The 20,437-nt window shown below is 38.3% G+C and overlaps 1 protein-coding gene and 1 long non-coding RNA gene across 2 annotated transcripts; one reads left to right on the plus strand and one right to left on the minus strand.

The window, feature by feature from the left end:
- Positions 1–322: 322 nt before the first annotated feature.
- Positions 323–11,384, minus strand: LOC139116038 (neuronal acetylcholine receptor subunit alpha-2-like). Its single transcript, XM_070678534.1, has 7 exons — positions 11,054–11,384; positions 9,112–9,319; positions 8,425–8,570; positions 7,968–8,012; positions 7,165–7,274; positions 5,712–6,573; positions 323–1,341 (listed from the first exon to the last, which is right to left on the minus strand). Exons 2-7 carry the CDS (start codon positions 9,155–9,157, stop codon positions 1,207–1,209), a joined length of 1,344 nt encoding a protein of 447 aa, XP_070534635.1. The 5' UTR covers positions 9,158–9,319; positions 11,054–11,384; the 3' UTR covers positions 323–1,206.
- A 6,319-nt stretch (positions 11,385–17,703) lies between these two features.
- LOC139116527 (uncharacterized) lies at positions 17,704–19,718 on the plus strand. The gene is made up of 4 exons (XR_011548329.1): positions 17,704–17,829; positions 18,192–18,236; positions 18,692–18,801; positions 19,361–19,718. It is a non-coding gene; the product is annotated as an uncharacterized lncRNA (long non-coding RNA).
- Positions 19,719–20,437: the final 719 nt, after the last annotated feature.

Here is a 20,437-nt window from a genome sequence, read left to right on the forward strand (position 1 = left end):
ATATATATAAAGATGGGTGTTTACGCTCTTCAGTGATAACGATATTCAGAGTAACGTGGCAACTTGTTCAAAACCAGCTCCTTTTAACGTCGCCCTTTTCCTTACAAAATATATTCTCATGTCTAGATGTCTAAGGCCGTACTCCGCTTTAAGGGCTCAATCCTACATTTCTTATTTGGCTGGAATGCAGTTCTTAATTTTGTTTCTAACAGATACAAGCGATACAGCAACATGTAATTAGAAATGCGTTGGAAATATGTGGGGGAAAAATCTTGGTCACTTGGAAATATTTACTGCACTGCAGCAATTTCGATTTTTTTTTGAAATTTTACAATGATAAAAACTTCCGCATTACCATTGTTTTACCTTAAAACATTTTTTGCTGCGCAAAGATTTTCGTTTTCTTTCAGGAGCATGAGGAAATGCTGACAATTTGTTCTCTCAATACTGCCTGTAAATGTAATGTCTGTACTACTCTGGACGGTTAAATCTGGACTCCAAGCCATCAGTAACAATGTAACTAGTGGGCAATTTTGCAAGTTCTTAAAAATAGTAAAAAATAAAATACGTTCGCAGCCTTTTTAGCTCTACCAAAAAATCAAAGGAACACTATTTTTTCCTCTGGCCTGCCCTCCTTAAATTTTACCTATCCTTGACAGGTGGGTAGGCGTTCAATTTTCCTTCCCTGACCAAAACTCTCACGGAATACGGGCAGCATGTGTTACTAAAATATGCGATCATCTGTTTGCATTAGCATTTTTCGAGCAACATAATCGATTAGACTAGGGTTACAATTTCTTAATCTTCTGTGAAAACTTGAAATAATGCGTATATCGCAATGTGTCACTGAACATTCATAGAACTATGTACCAAACTTGAAAACGCTTAACGAAGTGTTACAATGCAGGACGACATAGCTTTCGAGATGCAAAATCATGAAAACAGTCGTAAGTAAAAGCATTTAGAAACATACATCAGCTTTTGTTACCTTAAACCATGCACCTAATAAAATTGTTAAATATATAATTCTACGAGAATCAATAATGTACGTACTTGAAAAAAACTTTAACTAAAACTTAGGGTAGCTTCATTTCAAATACATTTTCTGTATTTTTACAGTTTGATCAATCAGATATAATCCATACAGTGCACAAAACAAACATTATCAAATCAATGTCTGCAATTCCACATTAGATCTGAAGACATTCACCAGTAACGCTCGAAGGCAGGGGATAGCAGTAACCAGACAAGGCTTCCTACAGACACGGCTAAATAGATGATGAACAGAATTCGATCCAACGTCTTCACAAGTCTGTCCCATTCTTCTTGGCAATCTGTAACCTATCAAGAAAAACGACAAGAGGTATGATAATCACGTATTGTAATTGTCTCACATCGCCGTTTTGTTCAGTCTGGCCACAGGCGCACGACGTCTTTTAAAATCACTTGTCTGTAATTTTAATGTTGAAACATTCATTTTATTAAAATCTGCGGAAATCGTGCAGGCAGCTATTGAGACATACAGTGAACAGTGCCCCGTGCACGGCTGTGGCCGCTCAGCTCTACTGTAAACGTTACTAAATTTATACAAATGGCGAATTTTAAAATCACTTGTCTACTATTTTAATGTTGAAACATGCATTTTATTGATAACTGTGCGAACGGAAATCATGCAGGTAGCTTTTGAGACATACAGTGAGCAGCGCCCAGAACACGGTTGTGGCCGCTCGGCTGTCATGTACACATTACTCTAAGGTACGAAAGTATTTGGAAAATAATTTTTAAATTAGACAAAATTAACAGTTATTGGCCATCCTCGAGATTCAAACTTCAACTTAATCAAGGGAATACTTACAAAAATCGATCGATCGGCTTTCTAACTTGTAAAGTCAACATTGGCCCTATCTACGGCCGATAATTAGCGCAATGTTTTTTTACAGACAAGTCCCGTGCCAGCTAGCGCCATTTTCAAAGTGTGCAGCTTGAAGTTGACGCATGCGCATACTTTCCTTTTAAACCAAAAAGTCATTGTTATTCGTATGGCGGTGTCACGGGAGTTGTCCGGAGGTAAAATTTAGCGACTTACCAGCAATTACATGGCCCGGTGCAGTTTTTGTGTTCCAAGAACCCAGTCGATTGATGTAGTACCACGCATGCGACAACACAGAGAAGTTTGAATCCCCAGGGTTGCCAACAACGTTTTATTTTACGGATTTTATTTAAATTATTTTCCCAATACTTTCGCACCTTAGAGTAATGTGTAAAAGACAGCCGAGCGGCCACAGCCGTGTTCTGGGCGCTGCTCACAGTATGTCTCAAAAGTTGTCCGCATGATTTCTCTTTGTACAGTTATTAATAAAATGCAAGTTTCATCATTCAATTACAGACAAGTGGTTTTAATATTCGCCGAGTGTATAAATAACAGCAGAGCTAAACGGCCACAGCCATGCACGGCACTGTAGTGTAGTACGTGATGGGCACTGTTCACTGTATGCCTCAAAATCTGGCCTCAAAATCTGCCTCAATAATCTTGGCCGCACAATTTCCGTTTGCACATTTGTTAATAAAATGCATGTTTCAACATTAAAAATTCAGATAAGTGATTTTATAATTCATTTGTTAATAAAATGCATGTTTCAACATTAAAAATTCAGATAAGTGATTTTATAATTCGTCGTGCGCCTATGGTTTGGCCCTAATAAATACAAAATGTTCTGTTAAAGGGACAAAGTCACCCATTTTTCATGAATTTTGTTTGATACGAGATACTACTTATATTGTTTGACATGTTGAAAGATACTGATTGAATGGGTGACCATGCATATATTCGACCCCTATTTTAGACAAATTAAATGAAACCATGGCGAAAATGAATTAATTGTCATGACCATTAATTCATTTTCACGATGGTTTCAGGTATCGTGTCTAAAACCGGGGTCGAACATATGCATGGCCATCCATTTATTCAGTATCTTTCAACATGTCAAACAATATAAGTAGTATCTCGTATCAAACAAAATTCATGAAAAATTGGTGACTTTGTCCCTTTAATTCGAAGAGTCGATTTAGTGCCAGTGTTTCTGTCCGGCTACAGCTCCGAAGTTGGTAGACTGTCCGTACAATGACCGTGATGTATTTAAGATATCATGCGCTTCGTGCATGGATAGTGTTTCGATGCATAGTGTGTCGATGTATTGACTTAAAAACTCTAAATGGACAAGCTCCAGATTACCTTAAGATCTTTCCCTTGGTCATGTAGTACATCTGTGGTTCTTCGACTTTGAATTTCCCTATACTTGCATAAATTTGTTCGCAAAAGCATATAATGTTTAGTATTTAGCGTGTCTGACAATTACTGTTTTAATAATGTTTTTCATTTTTCATTATTTTTAACGAGGTGCGTTTTTTGCACAATTTGATTGTTTTTACATTAAATTTGTCTTGCTTTGCTGGTATTTTATCAATTTAAAATGTGTAAAGCGCACTGAGACGTATGTGTAGTGCGCTTTAAAGAAATAAATATTATTATTATTATTACTTGTTGCTCACTGATTTTGACGTGTTATAAATAATTTCGATTGATTGATTGATTGATTGATTGATTGATTCTCGACAATAGAGGAGGAATGTGACGACACCTTTCCTTCGAACCAACAGAACATATTGTCTTTTTGAAATACAGATGTGACCTTGGGAACCGACGTGACTTCCTTGCCTAGGCTATTTGACACTGCAAAGCTAATTCTATAAATATGACTGTTTTGTTCACTTTCTCCTAAGGCTGCGTTCACAAAAAATGGTTAGGGGGCTGGAGGAATTCAGGGGGATTCGAACATTTTGGGGGACTTGAACATTTTGCTCTGCCTGTAGAGGGGACTTGAAAATATTTTGATTCCCTTTTATGTTTTACATTTTCCAATTCCAAGTTTTTGTAGGTGATTCAATGAAAATGAATACCATTTTTATGTCATCCAATTGTTGTAATGTTAGTAATCATTTAACAAAATCTAGAACCATTTTGTCACATTTCATGACTTTTATCTCGAAAAAATCTAAACGAGTGATTTGTCAAAAAAAACAAACGAGCCTAGTAACAGGGCAGAAGCTACAACTGTTGATGATTTTTGCAATATAATTGCTATGTAATATATCAACTTCAGTTTCTTGCTGTCTCCCTACAGCATAATCAAACACACAATATTTATTTGTCGACAAAGTCTGTATATATAAATATATATTAGGTGATAATTTAATCAGTGGCAGTCAGTTGTCAGTGATACAAATGTATGGTACACATACACAGGCTGTGATCTAATTCATATATGTCTTGTACTTTTGAAACAAATTTTTGGTGGGTCACTGTGCTTTGCTTTTTACAATATGGCAATTAGCCAGAATTCAAAATTTGCATACTCTCTCATGATCGTCATTTTGTGTGCTCTTCGGCAAGAGCAATTGGCCTGGCCAGATTTGCATTAACTAACGTTGGCTTAGACTGATAAATCCAAAAAGTTCACTTATGCGTTTAAAAATGAATCAATTTAAGAACTTGCCTTAGAAATATGACTTTACAAAGTACTAATAACAGGTAATGTTGAACATCTGTGAGCGGAATGGCCCAATACGTGTTTATTTTGTCTGCGCGCACATCCTTTACAAATATCCGTGCTTGTGATAGTTGGGGGGGACTTGAAAAATTTTGATCATATAGAGGGGGGCATTTGAAATTTTTTAGGGTATTGAAGGGGGCATCTGCAAAAAATTAAGATTTCAATCGCGATTCCTCCAGCCCCCCAATTGTTAATTGTGAACGCAGCCTAATATATATCAAATCGATATTGTCTAAAGCATCCTACATGTATCGCGATGATACAGCGGGAATGTTTTTCAGTAAGGAAAGTCAACGCTGAAATATTTTACATCGCCTCCTTCATCTGATGTCATTTTGTCAGAAAAATGTAACAACTTTAAGCCCGGTTAATGAACCACCGATTTTCAAGAGTGGGGATTTGGCCGAATGGTTCTGTCTGTTGCTTCTCTGCTAAGTGACTGGATGCCGTATGTTGTGGGTTCGAACCCCGATGGAAGACACCATATTGCTGTAGAATGATGTAGCTTTCCAAAATGTGCATGCACGACTTGCACTTGTTGAAAGTTAACGGGGTTTCTTCGCACCAGCGCCAATAAATAAATGTTAATCTGAGATTTTTTTAAAACCAATGCCTAAAATTGGCCAACAAGTGCTTCATTCTATTTTGTGCTTGGTTGTGACCTTGACAAATCACACTTTACGTTTTAGCTGTAAAGTTACGATGATACGAAACTGTGAGCTCTTAATATTATTATTCATATTTATGGGCATGTAAACAAACAAATCATTACTGTGTATTTCTGGTCAGTCATGTGGTTCAGCTCCACCAATTAAAATGCGACGGACAGGGCATGGTAATATGATGTCTTAGTAACTATGATATCATTGTACCTGCCAATTCAAAACAGTGTACCTATAATCGGATTGATACTGTATATATTTTCTTCTGTTCATGGAATTTTCGTTTTCAATACGCATCATCTTAGATACTGTTTTCTTTTCAATCTCTTTGTGACATCATCATCATCAAATGATGTCATACATGGTGTGGTAATCGAGGATAACATACCTAGTTATCATTATAACGACAAGGCATATTCGATCCATAGGATGTACTCACTTGACGAGGAGCGTCATCCTTTGACCCCTCAACGTGACCATTTCCATCCTTGAACAGTTCGCCGTGATCTTTGTCATCTATATCCAAAGCAACACTTTTCTCATAATCTCGGCTGGATATGGTGACGTTTCCAAGTTCGATGTCCTTATTGGTCGTACTCCGTTTGTGCCGTTCCCCAGATGAACTATTCCTACATAAGAAGATTCGCCGAATCCATGGACCCGGGAAACTCCTCGATGCTCCCTTTCGTTGAATATTTAACAAGATCGTTGACATAACAACAGTGGACGCCACCATACCCATGTCAAATAACAGCATTATACCCAATAGAGAACCGTAGTTGGAGTTTGTCGGAAGGGTGTCGCCCACGAGGAGTTGAAAGACGCTTAGTGCGACCAGAAGAGAAACCGCAAAACTCAACCGTTCACCACAATCAGGGGGAAGCCAGAACACACAGAACGACAGTAGAAACATCATGCTACTCGGAAAGACAATATTCATCAAATAATAAAGAGGGACTCTTTCCATTTCCAATCCATAAACAGCCACAGATTCGAAAGCCAAATCGACTTTGTTTTTATGAACTTCAACCACACTGGATATACCAGTTATTTTCCATTCGTAGTTTCTGTATTGTACCACCTCTTTCACAGTCAAGTTTTCCTGGACGTTCAGGCGCACTTCGTCACTATAGTACGTGGTCGATGCGAATCTTAAGTAACATGTTTGACGATCCCATGGAAAGTACTGCATGTCAAGATAGCAATGACTGTCAAACTGTGATATGGATATTAATATGACGGTTCCATTCGAAAATACGTGGTATAATGGGGGAGGGGGAGGGGTCACCTCGCCGTCAAACCTGTTGGACAAATGTCAATCGAATTGTTAATTTCACAGCTATTAGATATTTTCTCATAACTTCGTGCTCTTTTCACCGGTTTGCAGTTTACTTGGACCATTTATATTGTCAAGAAAATTTAAGTGTTGATGTATAATGCCATAGAAGTTGATAGTTTTTTTCCCTACAGAAATACCAGTAACAAAGTGAATACCCGCCATTTTGCATTTGAAATTTCGATCTAGAGGTTTAGATGACGTGTTTGTCACTTCCGGAAATTCGCAGAATCGTGCTTGAATTCTCAGTCTTGATTGAGAAAGAACATAATTTGAAGTTTCCTTGAAGTGAACGAACATGCAAACGTAGACAGTGCGACACGCCTATAATGATAGCGTTGGTTCACACCATTTAAAATATCAACCATAAACATGTTGAAACAAACGTTGAGCTGTCCACATTTGTCACTATTTCACTCTATGTTTGTCCTCTTGTGAAGCTGCCATCACTAAACTGAAGTCAGCGCAATCATGGAGGATATAAGATAAAACATTTCCTAAAGTAAATTCCTCATATTACTTTCTGAAGAGTTGATTCAAACTTAATGATACCTACGCGTTTCTTAGAAAGACCCTCGGAAACCATACCAAATCGGATGGTACCAATATCTTTGTAATACCACTGTGACTCGACGGGTTCCAACTCAATCGTTTGTCAATCCATGTCTGCAAATTAAAACAGTTAAATTGCTACTGTTAAACTGATGAAATCGTCATTACAAACAGCCCATTGATTTTTAGAAAGTGTCTTGCGTTATCATTAGGCTTTTCGTTCATACAGCTATATTCTCTGAAAAAGCCGGACAACTGCTTAGAGTTTATTCCACGACAAGTTTTCTGCTCTTGAGATGTGACAGTACCTGGGTCCAGAAGTATGACAAACGTGTATGCAAGATCCACCTCCCCCACTACTAGTTGTTCAATAACGTTCTTGCCCGCCTTAGTTGTTGTTGCGTTAGATCTGTATTCCCTATTACAGAGTATACTCCCTCCCCTCATTATAAGCAGATAAGAGGGGCCGTCGGAACTGCGCATGTGCGACTTTCCCGTTTTCAAGCAATACATTTCATGAACTATATCTACATGCATCATGTCAACATAGCTACAACAATTAAAATTCAATGCACCTTATGGTCAACATATTTTAACTTTCATTTTCTCCAAGTACCTTGTATACAGTGTTTACATTGGTCGTATGGGTCCCATACGACCTTTGAGCGCAGTTCAGAGACGCTCCCTTTAAATGTTGGAACTTGAGGATGCCTTTTGTCGTCTGTAAGCTTATATAACTCCTGTCTTCATTCAAGATTTTAAATGCATTATATGAATATTTTATCTCTCGTTTACTCCTAAACTCACCTGCTTTATGATACTGTTTATTTTCACGTACTTGTTCTTTTCTTCCTGTAATGAACCATGTACACATAATTACATCAATGAAGGAAATGATGATCAGGGGACTAATTATCTGCAGGACACTGTGGAGGAGTGGAGTGAATTTCTTTCCATGAACTGCTTACAGAACACTGGCTTTCAACTGTCAGTGTACATACGATAAGCGTACATATATGATGACACAGTCGACTTTGCCTCTAATTCATAGTCATGGTCACATGCCAATATAGAGGGAAAGTGTAGTCTTTTGGTCTAAGTCTTGCAGACGACAGTCAACTACTTAAATAATCATTGACAGTCATTTTCTGTTTAGTCGGTAATGAAAAACATGCTTAAAACTAAATCAAAGTGCTGATATTTTGATAAAATATTGAGCAATGTATAGTTCCATGATACAAACCCAGAAAACAGATGTACTTACAACGTCGGCAACTTTAACTATCGCAAACTCTAAATATACATCTACCACATCTGATCTGTTGTCGACAGGACGAGATAGGCGATTATAGTCTGTCAGTAGCAGATCAAAGAGCGCTTTCTCTTCATCTGCCTGTATCATACATAACACTAGAAACAAAGGAATTTATGCTGAGTATGTGATCGGAAAAGTTCGTTTCCTGCTAATAGCAGATTGCCAAGCGACCTAGTACTATGCATTGTAAAAATTAGAACCCGTTGATAACCTTCATGTGTACACTATGTACGCTGCTTCTTCTCCAAAAATAGCATCGGCACAGATGATAAAAATTACCAGCAGAATGTATTTATGTCCAAAGCATACATTTCAAAACCATCAATTGTACTAATGCACAGTTACGTTGTAGGACGTGTCTTTTCCTCGGATAACCAAGAGATCTGACAGTTGTGTTTTTTCTTACTGTGATAATCCTAGTGCTAACAGGGAAACAAGCATGGAATGCTGATGATGTCATCTTGGTATTGTTTCGAAAAGTACCGTGAGCACTGTGTGAATCAATGCTCCAATTTGAAAACATATTCACACTGATAAAGCAGATCATTTTAATTTTATACATATTTAAACAAATAAAGGGTAACTGGCAAAATCTGTGGACGAAACTGCGTTTCGCAGACGCGGAGATGAACCCACCTGCGGTCAGTGCAATGATAATCACTGTTTCTCGTCTTCCGATCATATCTGCGTTTCACAGACGTTCTAGTGTCCAAGTATTGCCTCGTCTGTAGTTAAGGTGAACAGTGTATGGTGCCTCAGCTATGCGATGACGGGCTACCTGATATCCTTTGACCCAAACAGCGGGCTGTTCAAATAAGATATCACCTCCCGCCTTGGGATCCTCCTTTCGATTCAAAGAAGTAGGTTAAGAAAAGTTTGTACCTTTAAAGGTAGAGGACTCGATCCCAGGGATCGAGTTTGTTCTATTCTGTAAGAGGATTATGAAGGTGTCATAGCCTTATGTTTTCAAAAAGCCTTTTTTTTTCATTGAAATTGTAATCTATTGAGTACATTTCCTGGTAAGACAATCTGACGCCTGGCCCATGCCTTTAATGTTTTATTTGAACACAATTTATGAGGCTGTCAAAAAGTCATTTGACCTGAAAGTACTTTGAGTGAATTTCAATAACAGCTCTGATGACCAAGCTTTTCACTGTCGGTTTCCATGTCAACCAATTTCCCAGGTCACATCAAAGCATTGTTTGCCTATAGGCTCGTAGTTCACTTATATTAATCAATACTTTGCTCATCCGGAATATTTCGCATACACTGATATACGAATGTGACATTTTTGACGAATGGTGGATTTAAATTCACATGAGCAAGTGACAATATGTCAAACCCCCGTGGTACTTCGCTCGGTATACGGAGGTGTTTATCCATTATACCGTAAAGCGTTCGTAAGTTGTGTCATTCAAGGTTTTTATATCGGTTTTCCCGAGGGAATATTTTAATTTCCAGTTGAAGTCTTAATTATGCACTATGATTATTTTCGCTTCTTGGCAATGATCTCAATAGTATACAGAGGCACCTAGTTGGGGAAAATATATTACTCAACGCAGTAATCATGACTACGTCAGCCAAAGATTGTTGACACAGGCTTTTTAGGAGACTCTAAAAGGACAGATCAAGAGGGAAAAATGATAAGCTGCAGGGAACTAAATGTAATTTTGTGTATAATGGACCCTGTTTATTGGTACTGTCGGTATCTTATGCGAGAACGAGGCTGGGTGCTGGGATCGAGGCTGTCCATTGTGCAGCATTAACACTGTAATTTTGCGGTCATGCTAGACAAGTATCTTCCCGCCAGTGTGTTATGTAAGAATATTTTCTTCTAGTATGCTTCCATTCCTCCCACTTGGGGCAGAGTTGTGTTGTCAATAAAGACTGACCTGTTACGCCCTAACATTGTTTTGCTGTAGTGTGTTAGCATAAATTGGCAATTGAACATGAGACCGCAATCCACTTTTGTCCTTCGATTAGTTATTGTTAATACTGCTTTCTCACTTTTGATCAACAACAGTGACAATATGCATCTGTAAACAGATTCCGTAAAAGTAATTCCTTAGTAAGCCGCTGATACGGTATACAGAATTTTAAAACTCTTCACCTCGGCGTCTGGAGGTTATTTGCAGAAATGGCCTAAAAATCACACTGGGCCATGACAATATTGAGCTTCGTGTTTTGTGGCTCTGAGAAATAGAGTAGGTTAGTAAACAACTCTCTTTGTTCGTAACCGGAAACCACTGACTGCTTTTCGTGACCTCAGACGACCTTTAGGGACCTTTTTATTCAGTAGGGTATCTTTTGAGTTAACACGAGTGCACTGGATACTATTCAGGCATACTACTCTGTCTACTTTAAATTAGTAGCTGACCTCATGACCTTGGACAAACTTACAATCAGGTTCAGTTTCGTTCTTTATATTTGTGCCCAGCTGAATTAGCATCTGAAGTCCATACAAAGAAAATGCACAAATATAGCCAAATTTCCATCCATTCGAAAAGTTCCTGCGATTTATTGGAGCCCTACGGAAATTATCAACTATTGATGGAATAGCGACATGAGTTTAACTGACCTGTTTTACCCCTGCCACATAGTTCCAATGATTTGTGCCTCTTTAAAACGAGCTTTTGAATGTCAAGTTCAGGCTGACCTCCACAGGATGTGTACTGGCGACCCAGCAGTGGAAAGTCAACGATACGGTAGTCACCACGTCACCAACAAAGCTCGCTCAAACCGCACCAGTGTACAAAACTGCACCGAGTCTACACTCTTACGCAACGGACGCTCAGATGTACTGGTACATGTGGGAAACAGTTGTGTAGTCTACACAACCATTTTCGACACTTGAGGATTGTGTCAATAGGATATGTAAAGAGAGCCAGTCGGCACAACGAAAGGAACTCACAGTAGAGCTGAACCACTTGTTGAGGGGAGGGGTTGGAGGATTTACAAAACGACCTCACAGGTCAAGAGGATCAGATCAGACAATTGTTATTGACGTAAAATGCTCAAAATGCTCCCCCTCTTTCCATAAAGAACGAAGAAGATTTGAATAGTGAACTGCAATTTCACGAATGGTAATGTACACACTAATAGCAGGCCTTCTCCCTCCCATGGTGACCGATACAATATGTTGGTTTGCACTCGTATTACACCATGGCGACAAAAATATTGAATAACTCAGACTCATCAATCGTGCTCCCTGGAAGTAAGGGACAAATAATGTGTCATTAATGAAAAGAATATGACCTTGACAAAAATGCGACAACGTTTTCAGGTTTTTTCCAGAATGAAATTTTGTCGTCTTGGTATCGTGAACTTTTCTGTAACCGCCATAGGAAAAGGCCGTTTCCTTTGAAATATCATTTTAGATATTTCAATGAGCTAGACTTTTTAAATATTATTCCTAAAGCGTTTTTGTTTCAAGCAGTGTATTATACAGTTAAATAGAAATTTGAGGTTAAAATGATCAATTTCTCCCAAAACTTGTGCCTGAAATCATGGCCGTGGACTGCTTAAAGTAAATAGCGGTGTGAATTGTTGTCAGGCATAAAGAGCTACCAATGAAAGTGACCTTGACAATGTACTTATGTTTCATGGAGTACTTTGCATACATAGTGTGATAAATATTTCATTTCAATCATTTACTATTTATTTGACAGGGTTCTCAGCGTCCAAGTACTAGTATTCCTTACGGGGACCCTCAGCAGCGAGGACAGCATTAGTTGCACTGAGCTCAAAACCTTGCAGCCTGTGATCGCAGACACTTCTTTTTTTAAATTCATCATTGTTTTCAATCGTGACTTGCAATTAGAAATTATAAAAACGAAGAACCCATTATTTCAAATGTATTCCTTCTGAAAGAATTGAAAAGAGAAAAAAAATACTCTTTTTTTGGTTTTGCTATAGTTAAATATTAAATGTCTTTACATAATTACATATTTTGGACAGAGAATTGACACTTCTTTTTTCCTAATGGAACCGATCGATTAAAAACAAGGAATAACATTTATAGCAATTAAACATAGATGTAATGCTTTACAATACATGTTTGCTTTCCTTCAGACAGAAAAATAAAAAATTCGTATTCCTGGTTTGAAACGATCGATTAAAAGATCAAACAGGAATAAAATCAGAGTCAAACAGCTTTACTTTTGATGTGTTTTCCTCAATTTTATTTCTGTTTTAAATTTGTTTTCGTAAGGTTTGACTCCGGAGATTATGTTGCAATGCATAGTTTGTGTGATGCAACAATGTGTGTTATGCCAACTGATAACTGGCTTCTAGCCCGGACTAGAATTCATTTATCAATGATACCAATATAGAAGTTGTACTCGATGCGATGTGTTTCCACTGCTGGTATTTTGTATTGTGTGATACCATGAAAATAATGAAAACAATGTTCAAAGTCATGGCTATCTCTTCAAATACGGCGTGGCGAACAAGGTCATGTAGTTAGACTAGTAACATAAAAGGAAAAAGAAGAGCAATTTAGTCACTGGTGACCATGTCAAGCCCGATTGTCCACTTGCTGCCTTCATTGCAGAAGCACTCGGCCCGAAAGGACCACCAAGTTGCTTTTAACGCTGTACAAGTTTACGTACAATGCAGTTGAAACCAAATATTTACCAGACAATCTATACACAGTACTTCGTGAAACATATGTAAATCTCACAAGGTGAGAATTAAAAGCCGACCCAGTCCAGCGCTTTACAATTGGCCTACTTGATAAATATGTAAGCGTTTTATCAACTTTCTATTATGGCAAGTTTGGTAAAGAAGCATTTAGATGAGAACACATTATTGCACATAGCTAGTAATTGCTTCTTGAAATAATTAGCCTTAGAAGTATTCAAAATATTTCCAAGGCCGATTATTTCAAGTGGTCCCACAGTCTTGACGAGTCTCGACGAGTTGTAATTAGGACGAGCTAATATATCATGCCGCTCACTAAAGGAAGGAGTATAGCCTGTAGTTTTGTGTAGACTGATATACATGAAATAACATTGCAGTATTTTAAGCTTCTTGACATGGTTGCTTAGCATTGGGAGAGCATCTTTAACCATTTTACATCAGTGAAGTAATTTTAGTCAACCTTCGAACGTCTAACCGCAACAAGTAGACCGACTCCATCGTGAGTTCACCTCCTTTGGCCGACTGACACTCGTTTTTACCGAAGTAAGTGTCGAAAATGGTTGACTGGCTAGCAAGTTCTTCCCATACCATTACAGCTGAGGTTACTCCCGTAAGCGTGTAGACTACGGCGATTCCAGCGAACCTTTAGGTGACGTCCGACCAGTAGCATCAGAAACATACTGCTGCAGTCATGCTTGGTACTCAATCTGTACGGAGGTCAGCGGGAACGCCACAGTCGAGGCTGGGTTTTGTGAAATAGGTCAGTGGAAATCAACTTGCAGTTTGATCAAGCAGTGCCTTTAATACGTCTTAAGAACTTTTAGAACAGAGGAAATCTCACTGTCAGGTACAGACAGATTTTTACCTTTACTTTTACTTGGTGTGGATTTGATACAATTACTCACTTGGCCTGCCAAAACGTGTAGAATGAAAATGCATTCGATTATCTCCCGGTAGATCATTCCTGACTAGAGTCAAGTGATAACTCTCAGGAAACCGTATAGAAGCCCTAAAGATGGTTTGAGGTAAGGAAAAGCTGCTTTTGCGTTAACGGTAAGCTAACCAATCCTATTTTGTTCCCAGGCCATCAAAATATGTTAAATTTTGCGAACCAAAACATGTGTATCGCCTATTTCTATGTGTTGTTTCAGTGACAGAGAAAAAAAGAGTTATTTACCAACCTAGTCTATTTTGGGGGAAAAATTACACTAATTACAAAATAGTTATGACTAATTGAGAGTTTCAGTCCATTTCTGTAACTAGCTTAAAGACGCCGAGGTAAGGACTTTTACAAACTTATGTAATTGTATCAGAAACTGCTTCAAGAATTACTTTTTAGGTTAAATTTTTAAACTTTAAAAGGTTTGATCAAAACGTTTTATTTATTCGACTGAATGGCTTGCCTTTGTGTAAGGTGTGAACCATTTGATATCCTTGGGGACTGGAAAGTTGATGAGGTAGCATTTTTTACCTGATCCATTGTACATTATTTTTTCCCACTCTCCCACCTTTTTTGTCAAGCCTTCTTCGGCTGATTTTTAAAATTAACATTTGCTGGGAATCTTTTTCCCAGAAAATCTTCCAGACTCCCCCCCGGGATATGAAATGGTGCACCCTAAAACTGTGTCGCGCACTGTACTGTTGTAGATCAAAAGCGGTCACTAAGCAATATCAATATTCAATCGGTATACACAGATCGATTTCTTTGCGGTTTTGTGCCCATTGTACCAAACGTTACTTTGCAGTTACTTATAATATAATGCGCTTCAAGGATAGATATACGAACTCTGAAACTTTTAATACTTTTTTATTCTACCACTTGTAGGGGCGCCTCAGTTTAAACATAGCGAAACATAGTGAGTGGCAACGGGTATTGTTTAAGGCGTGAAGCGGTTACGTAACCCATCCATGTTCGCCTCGCCTCAGGTTGCTCTTAGTCTGGTTCCCTGACCCATTTCCCCGGTAGAGGGCGGCCTATATTTCCCCACGCCCTCTACCGGGGAAATGGGTCAGGGAACCAGACTACAGATTAAGGTTGCTCTCGCCTGTCTTTTCCGAAGAGTGCCGACCATGAATCCTTCGGTAATTTTCGGATTTTCGCCAATTGTTAACCGAAAGTATGTTCGGCAAAGTTTGTGTTGTTGTTGTCGTCTGGTGCTGAGTAGAATTGACGTGCTGGCGAAAACGGGAGTGTTTTGAGCTTCAGGAAAATGAGTTTTACCGTTTTAAAAATTCCTCTCATATTTTTATGAATATATAATGAGTGTGTTTGAACCAAATTTGAAAGTCTTTTATCGATACTGTCTGGTTTTACTCAATGGTTTACGGTCAGTCATACCCTCTTTTACACGTGCGTCAAGGAAGGACATGTTTATGAAACTGCTGGCGTGTTATGTTTTGATTGGCGTGAAGCAGTGTTTCTGGCCTGAGAGCTCACAAAGTAACTATGGTTGCTACGCGACTGGCAGTACGATGCCATCTCGTCGTATTTTTCGCATAATCTCGTGTAATTACCAACCACAAACAAAGCCTCCAAAAAGTTTAACACCTTTGGAGCTCATTTTAATATGAAAAGGCCATAGTCTACCGAGACGACCATGGAACAAAAGGCATGCAAGCGTTGCGACTCTGTGTATGTTTCTCTGTGGTTTAAAGCTCAAGCTCAAAGCTTTCACCGGTCTTATTTTGTCATGGTGAAAATCGCAACTTTTATTTTTTCCCGATTAACACAGGGATGGCGGCCGTTATGAATTTCAGCGTTATGAATTTCAAGTGTAGAAAAACGTTCGCTTATTTTTGATTGCCTTTGATTCGTATTTCAGAGACTCCCTTCCGTTTTATGATCCATAGAAACCGAGGAAAACAATATTTGGCTGACTCATCGATGGCTCAGAGTACTGTACTTTTCACACTAAGGTGTCTCGTACTGCAACGCACAGAAGCAAACAACAGATAATCATAGTTTATTAAGATTTCAATTAGGAATAAAAATACCCTCGGGGAGAACCTATGTAAAAAGCTTAAATGACACGAACGAAGAATCGATTACAACACAATGAAATTAGATTTCCTTCTATCGGGCGAAATACCCCACGGATTAAACACATTGTCATTTTCGCATGTACTTTTATCCAAATTTTAATTCGCTATTCGTCAAATTGTTAATAATAATGTCACTGTTTATGAAATGTATAAGACGGCTGCAATATTGATAAAGTATTTCTCAACAGTACTATTATGAATTTAATTGTTAACGATGTTGCATTGCCAAATCATGAAAGTAATTTTTCTCAGAATGTCAACAGGGGTGTGACGAGGCAGGTGATTCAAAAAGCGACATGGGTGGCGAACATTCGAGGCAAAAGGGGTAACCACATTAAAACCGTGCATCTTTTCCTCAAGTAGGACACATTGAGGTTTACTTTAAAAAATATCTTATTGAACTACTTGCAGCTATGTCGCTCACTGAAAAAATAACCTGTCAAAGTTGACAGCAATAGAACTCTTTCAGTCTTTATTGATGGATATTTGACTGTATTGTTAATATGTATCCAACCAAGATTCAATGATTTACGTTTGCTAATAGCCTGCGCAAAATAGTATGTAAATATGATTAAAGCTATTGGTTGGCATGGAAACCGACAGTGAAAAGCTTAGTTATCGCCCAATTTCTATCTCTTAACTTTCGTGATTTTGCAAAATAAAACGTGATTACTTGCATGCCGCATTTTGTGACAGATCAGATGGTTTTGTGACGCCTTTATTGTACTAAAAATTATTTTTCGAAACTTTCTTAAGATAGTTCTTCGAATTGGAAGGAAGAGCTCGAGGTGGGAGGTGACATCTTAAGTGAACAGCCCGTTGTAAGGGTGACAGTATGTTATGCAGCACGTCATCGCACAGCATAAAGACGACACACTGATCATCTTAGCTTCAGCCGAGATAGGAGTGAGTTCTTGGCACTAAAACGTCTTTGGAGTGCAGACATGATCGGAACACGAGAAGTAGCGTTAGTCATCGCGCTGACCTCAGGTGGGTTCATGTCCACGTCCGCGAAACGCGGTTTAATTCACAGATTTTGTCAGCTACGTTTTATTCGTTTTCATATGTCTCATAGGATATGATCTCCTTTGTGATTTCGAATATTGGTTATAAGCATTGATTCATAAAACGATACTTTTTAAAAACTATACAGAAGTGACGTTTTTCATGCATGTTTTCTTCTGACTATTGTCAGATTGTTACAGTATCGAAGAAAAAACATAACTATCCAACGTTTTGGGTAACTCACAGACAGGAATTGTCCCACTACTAACAACTGAGTATAGCGTGCCATGGACATTGATAAATTCTGCTGGTCACTAATCCATTTGTTTCAATGCTATTTTTGGAGAAGAAATACTGTACAGCGAGAACGAACGTCAACAATGGATTATCACATATAAATTATACGTAGTACAGTACCTTCGACTCGCTTACATGCACGTCACAAGAAAACATTAGGCATCTGTAGAAGTACAAATTTCTCCTTTTCATCAACGAGGCTGATAATGTGCGTTGTTTTCAGTTTTATCTTTGGTACAGGGAGATGAAGAGAAAGAACTCTTGAATCGGCTACTGACAGACTATAATCACCTATCTCGTCCCGTTGACAACAGATCAGATATCGTAGATGTATATTTAGAGTTTGCGATAATTAAAATTGCTGACGTTGTAAGTACAGCTGTTTTTGATTTTTGGAGTTTTTTTCTTATGTAATATTATACAAAAATTAGTCATTTGATTCAATTTCAATCGCGTTTCCTTTAACAGATCACACAGCTAATGATCAATACGGATTGTCAATGATTATTGAAATAGGTGACTGTCGTCTGCACGACTTAGATCGAACAGACTACATTTAAAATCATGTTCACTGCATTCCTCCAGAGTGCGAGCTGAAAGTGTCCCACAGATTAATTTCCCAATCGTCATGTTCATATCATGTTTCCCAATCGTCATGTCCATGTCATGTTTCCCAATCGTCATGTTCATGTCATGTTTCCTAATCGTCATATGTTCATGGTTCATTACAGGAAGAAAAGAACAAGTACGTGAAAATAAACGGTATCACAAAGCAGGTGAGTTCACCAGTAAACGAAAGACGAAACATTCATGCAGTCCATGTAAATCTGGAATGTAAAATGGAGTAATACACAAACGGGAAAAGGTATCCCAAAATTTCAATATTTAACACAGATAACGAGGCTGGGGTTATGTATCTACAATCGGGAGTACAGAAGGAAGAGGGGTAAGTAGAAGCAAAGCAAAGTAGGTAAGAACACAGTTATACAACTGGTGTTAGGATTTTATGTACGCTTGTTATACTTCTAGTACTATATACGTCTCGGAGGGAGAGTACCGCCAAGGGAATGAATTCTAACCAGTCATTGGGTGTTCTTGAGAGAACATAGCTTTATTAACGAAATGAATAATGGCAGAGACATTTTAAAAATCAACGAGCCACTTTGTGTACCTTGCCGATGTCATGATGTGGCAGTATAACGGTGGCGATTTACCTGTTTTAATTTTGCAGACATGGCTTGACAAACGATTGAGTTGGAACCCGTCTAGTCACAGTGATATTAAAAAGCTATTGGTACCGTCTGATTTGGTATGGATTCCAAGGGTCTTTCTCAGAAACACGTAGGTAGTATTATGCATTTGGTCATTCTCATGGAAAAGTGAAACGGGGGCCAAACGTTTTGGACGATTTCGCGAAGTTTCGAAGCACGTTGCATAATTTTTTGACGAGCTTTCAAATTTTTTTGACGAGCTTTTAATGAACAACTTGCAGATTATATTTTTACTTTATACAAACAAAGAAATACCTAGTTATATTTATTATTAGCTACTATTATTATACTGTAATACTTTATCTTTATTGAAGAAAATTTTAACTTATTTTTGTATCACACTTTTATTGCCACAAATGTGATGTAAATCCTATATTTACAAGCAAGCAATAAAATATTATTATTATTATTATTAACTGCGAAATTGCAAACATTCACTTTTACCTGTAATTCTATCGTAAGGAAAAGTAAACTGTCAACATTCAATGTATAAGATACTGACACTTAATTTTCTCCTGAAATGAAGAAGTGGTCGAAACAAGCTGTAAGCTAGCTCGACGAAAACAAACAAAATTTTACCAGAAAATGCCCACATATCTGTTGAAGTAACAAAGCCATTTATTCAACAGGTTTGATGGCAAGGTAGCCCCTCCACCTGCTCCAATATGCCACCTGTTTTCGAATGGAACCGTCATTTTAATGTCCATATCACAGTTTGACAGTCATTGCTATCTTGACATGCAGTACTTTCCATGGGATCGTCAAACATGTTATTTACGATTTGCATCGACCATGTACTATAGTGACGAAGTGCGCCTGAACGTCCAGGAAAACTTGACTGTGGAAGAGGTGGTACAATACGAAAACTTCGAATGGAAAATAACTGGTATATCCAGTGAGGTTGAAGTTCATAAAAACAAAGTCGATTTGGCTTTCGAATCTTTGGCTATTTATAGATTGGAAATGGAAAGAGTCCCTCTTTATTATTTGATGAATATTGTCTTTCCTAGTAGCATGATGTTTCTACTGTCGTTCTGTGTATTTCTGGCTTCCTCCTGACTGTGGTGAACGGCTGAGTTTTGCGGTAACACTCATGGTGGCACTGAGCGTGTTTCAACTTCTTGTGGGAGACGCCCTTCCAACAAACTCAAACTACGGTTCTCTGTTGGGAGTAATGTTGTTGTTTGACATGGGTATGGTGGCGTCTACTGTTGTCATGTCAACCATTTTGATAAATGTTCAACGAAAGGGAGCGACAGCGAAGAATTTCCCAAGTCCATGGATTCGAAGAATATTCTTGAGCAAGGACTGCGCACCTTGGCGGCGGCACAAACGGAATTCCAACAATAAGGACATCGAACTTGGAAACGTCACCACATGTAGCCGAGGTCATGAGAATTGTGTTGTAGTTGATATGGATGGTAAGGATTACACGGGAAAGAAGGAACTGTTCAACGCTGGAAACGGTCAAGTCTCAACACCCCAGATGCATTCAGATATTGTTGAAGGGTCAACAAGCGATGCTTCTCGTCAAGGAAATACATCAAATGAATTGAGCATGCGTCCTGAGTATGGAAACAAGGTATGTTTTATACTTTCTGTTTAGGGCCACGAAGTGTTTGAGCTCAGTATGCACGGGTGGTGACACGTTAAAATGTCCTTTTAAATATTCATATATCAGAATTGGTAAGTACAAGAGAAATAAA

The sequence above is a fragment of the Ptychodera flava genome, chromosome 17 (genome assembly GCF_041260155.1).
Source record: "Ptychodera flava strain L36383 chromosome 17, AS_Pfla_20210202, whole genome shotgun sequence".
NCBI classification, from domain to species: Eukaryota; Metazoa; Hemichordata; class Enteropneusta; family Ptychoderidae; genus Ptychodera; species Ptychodera flava.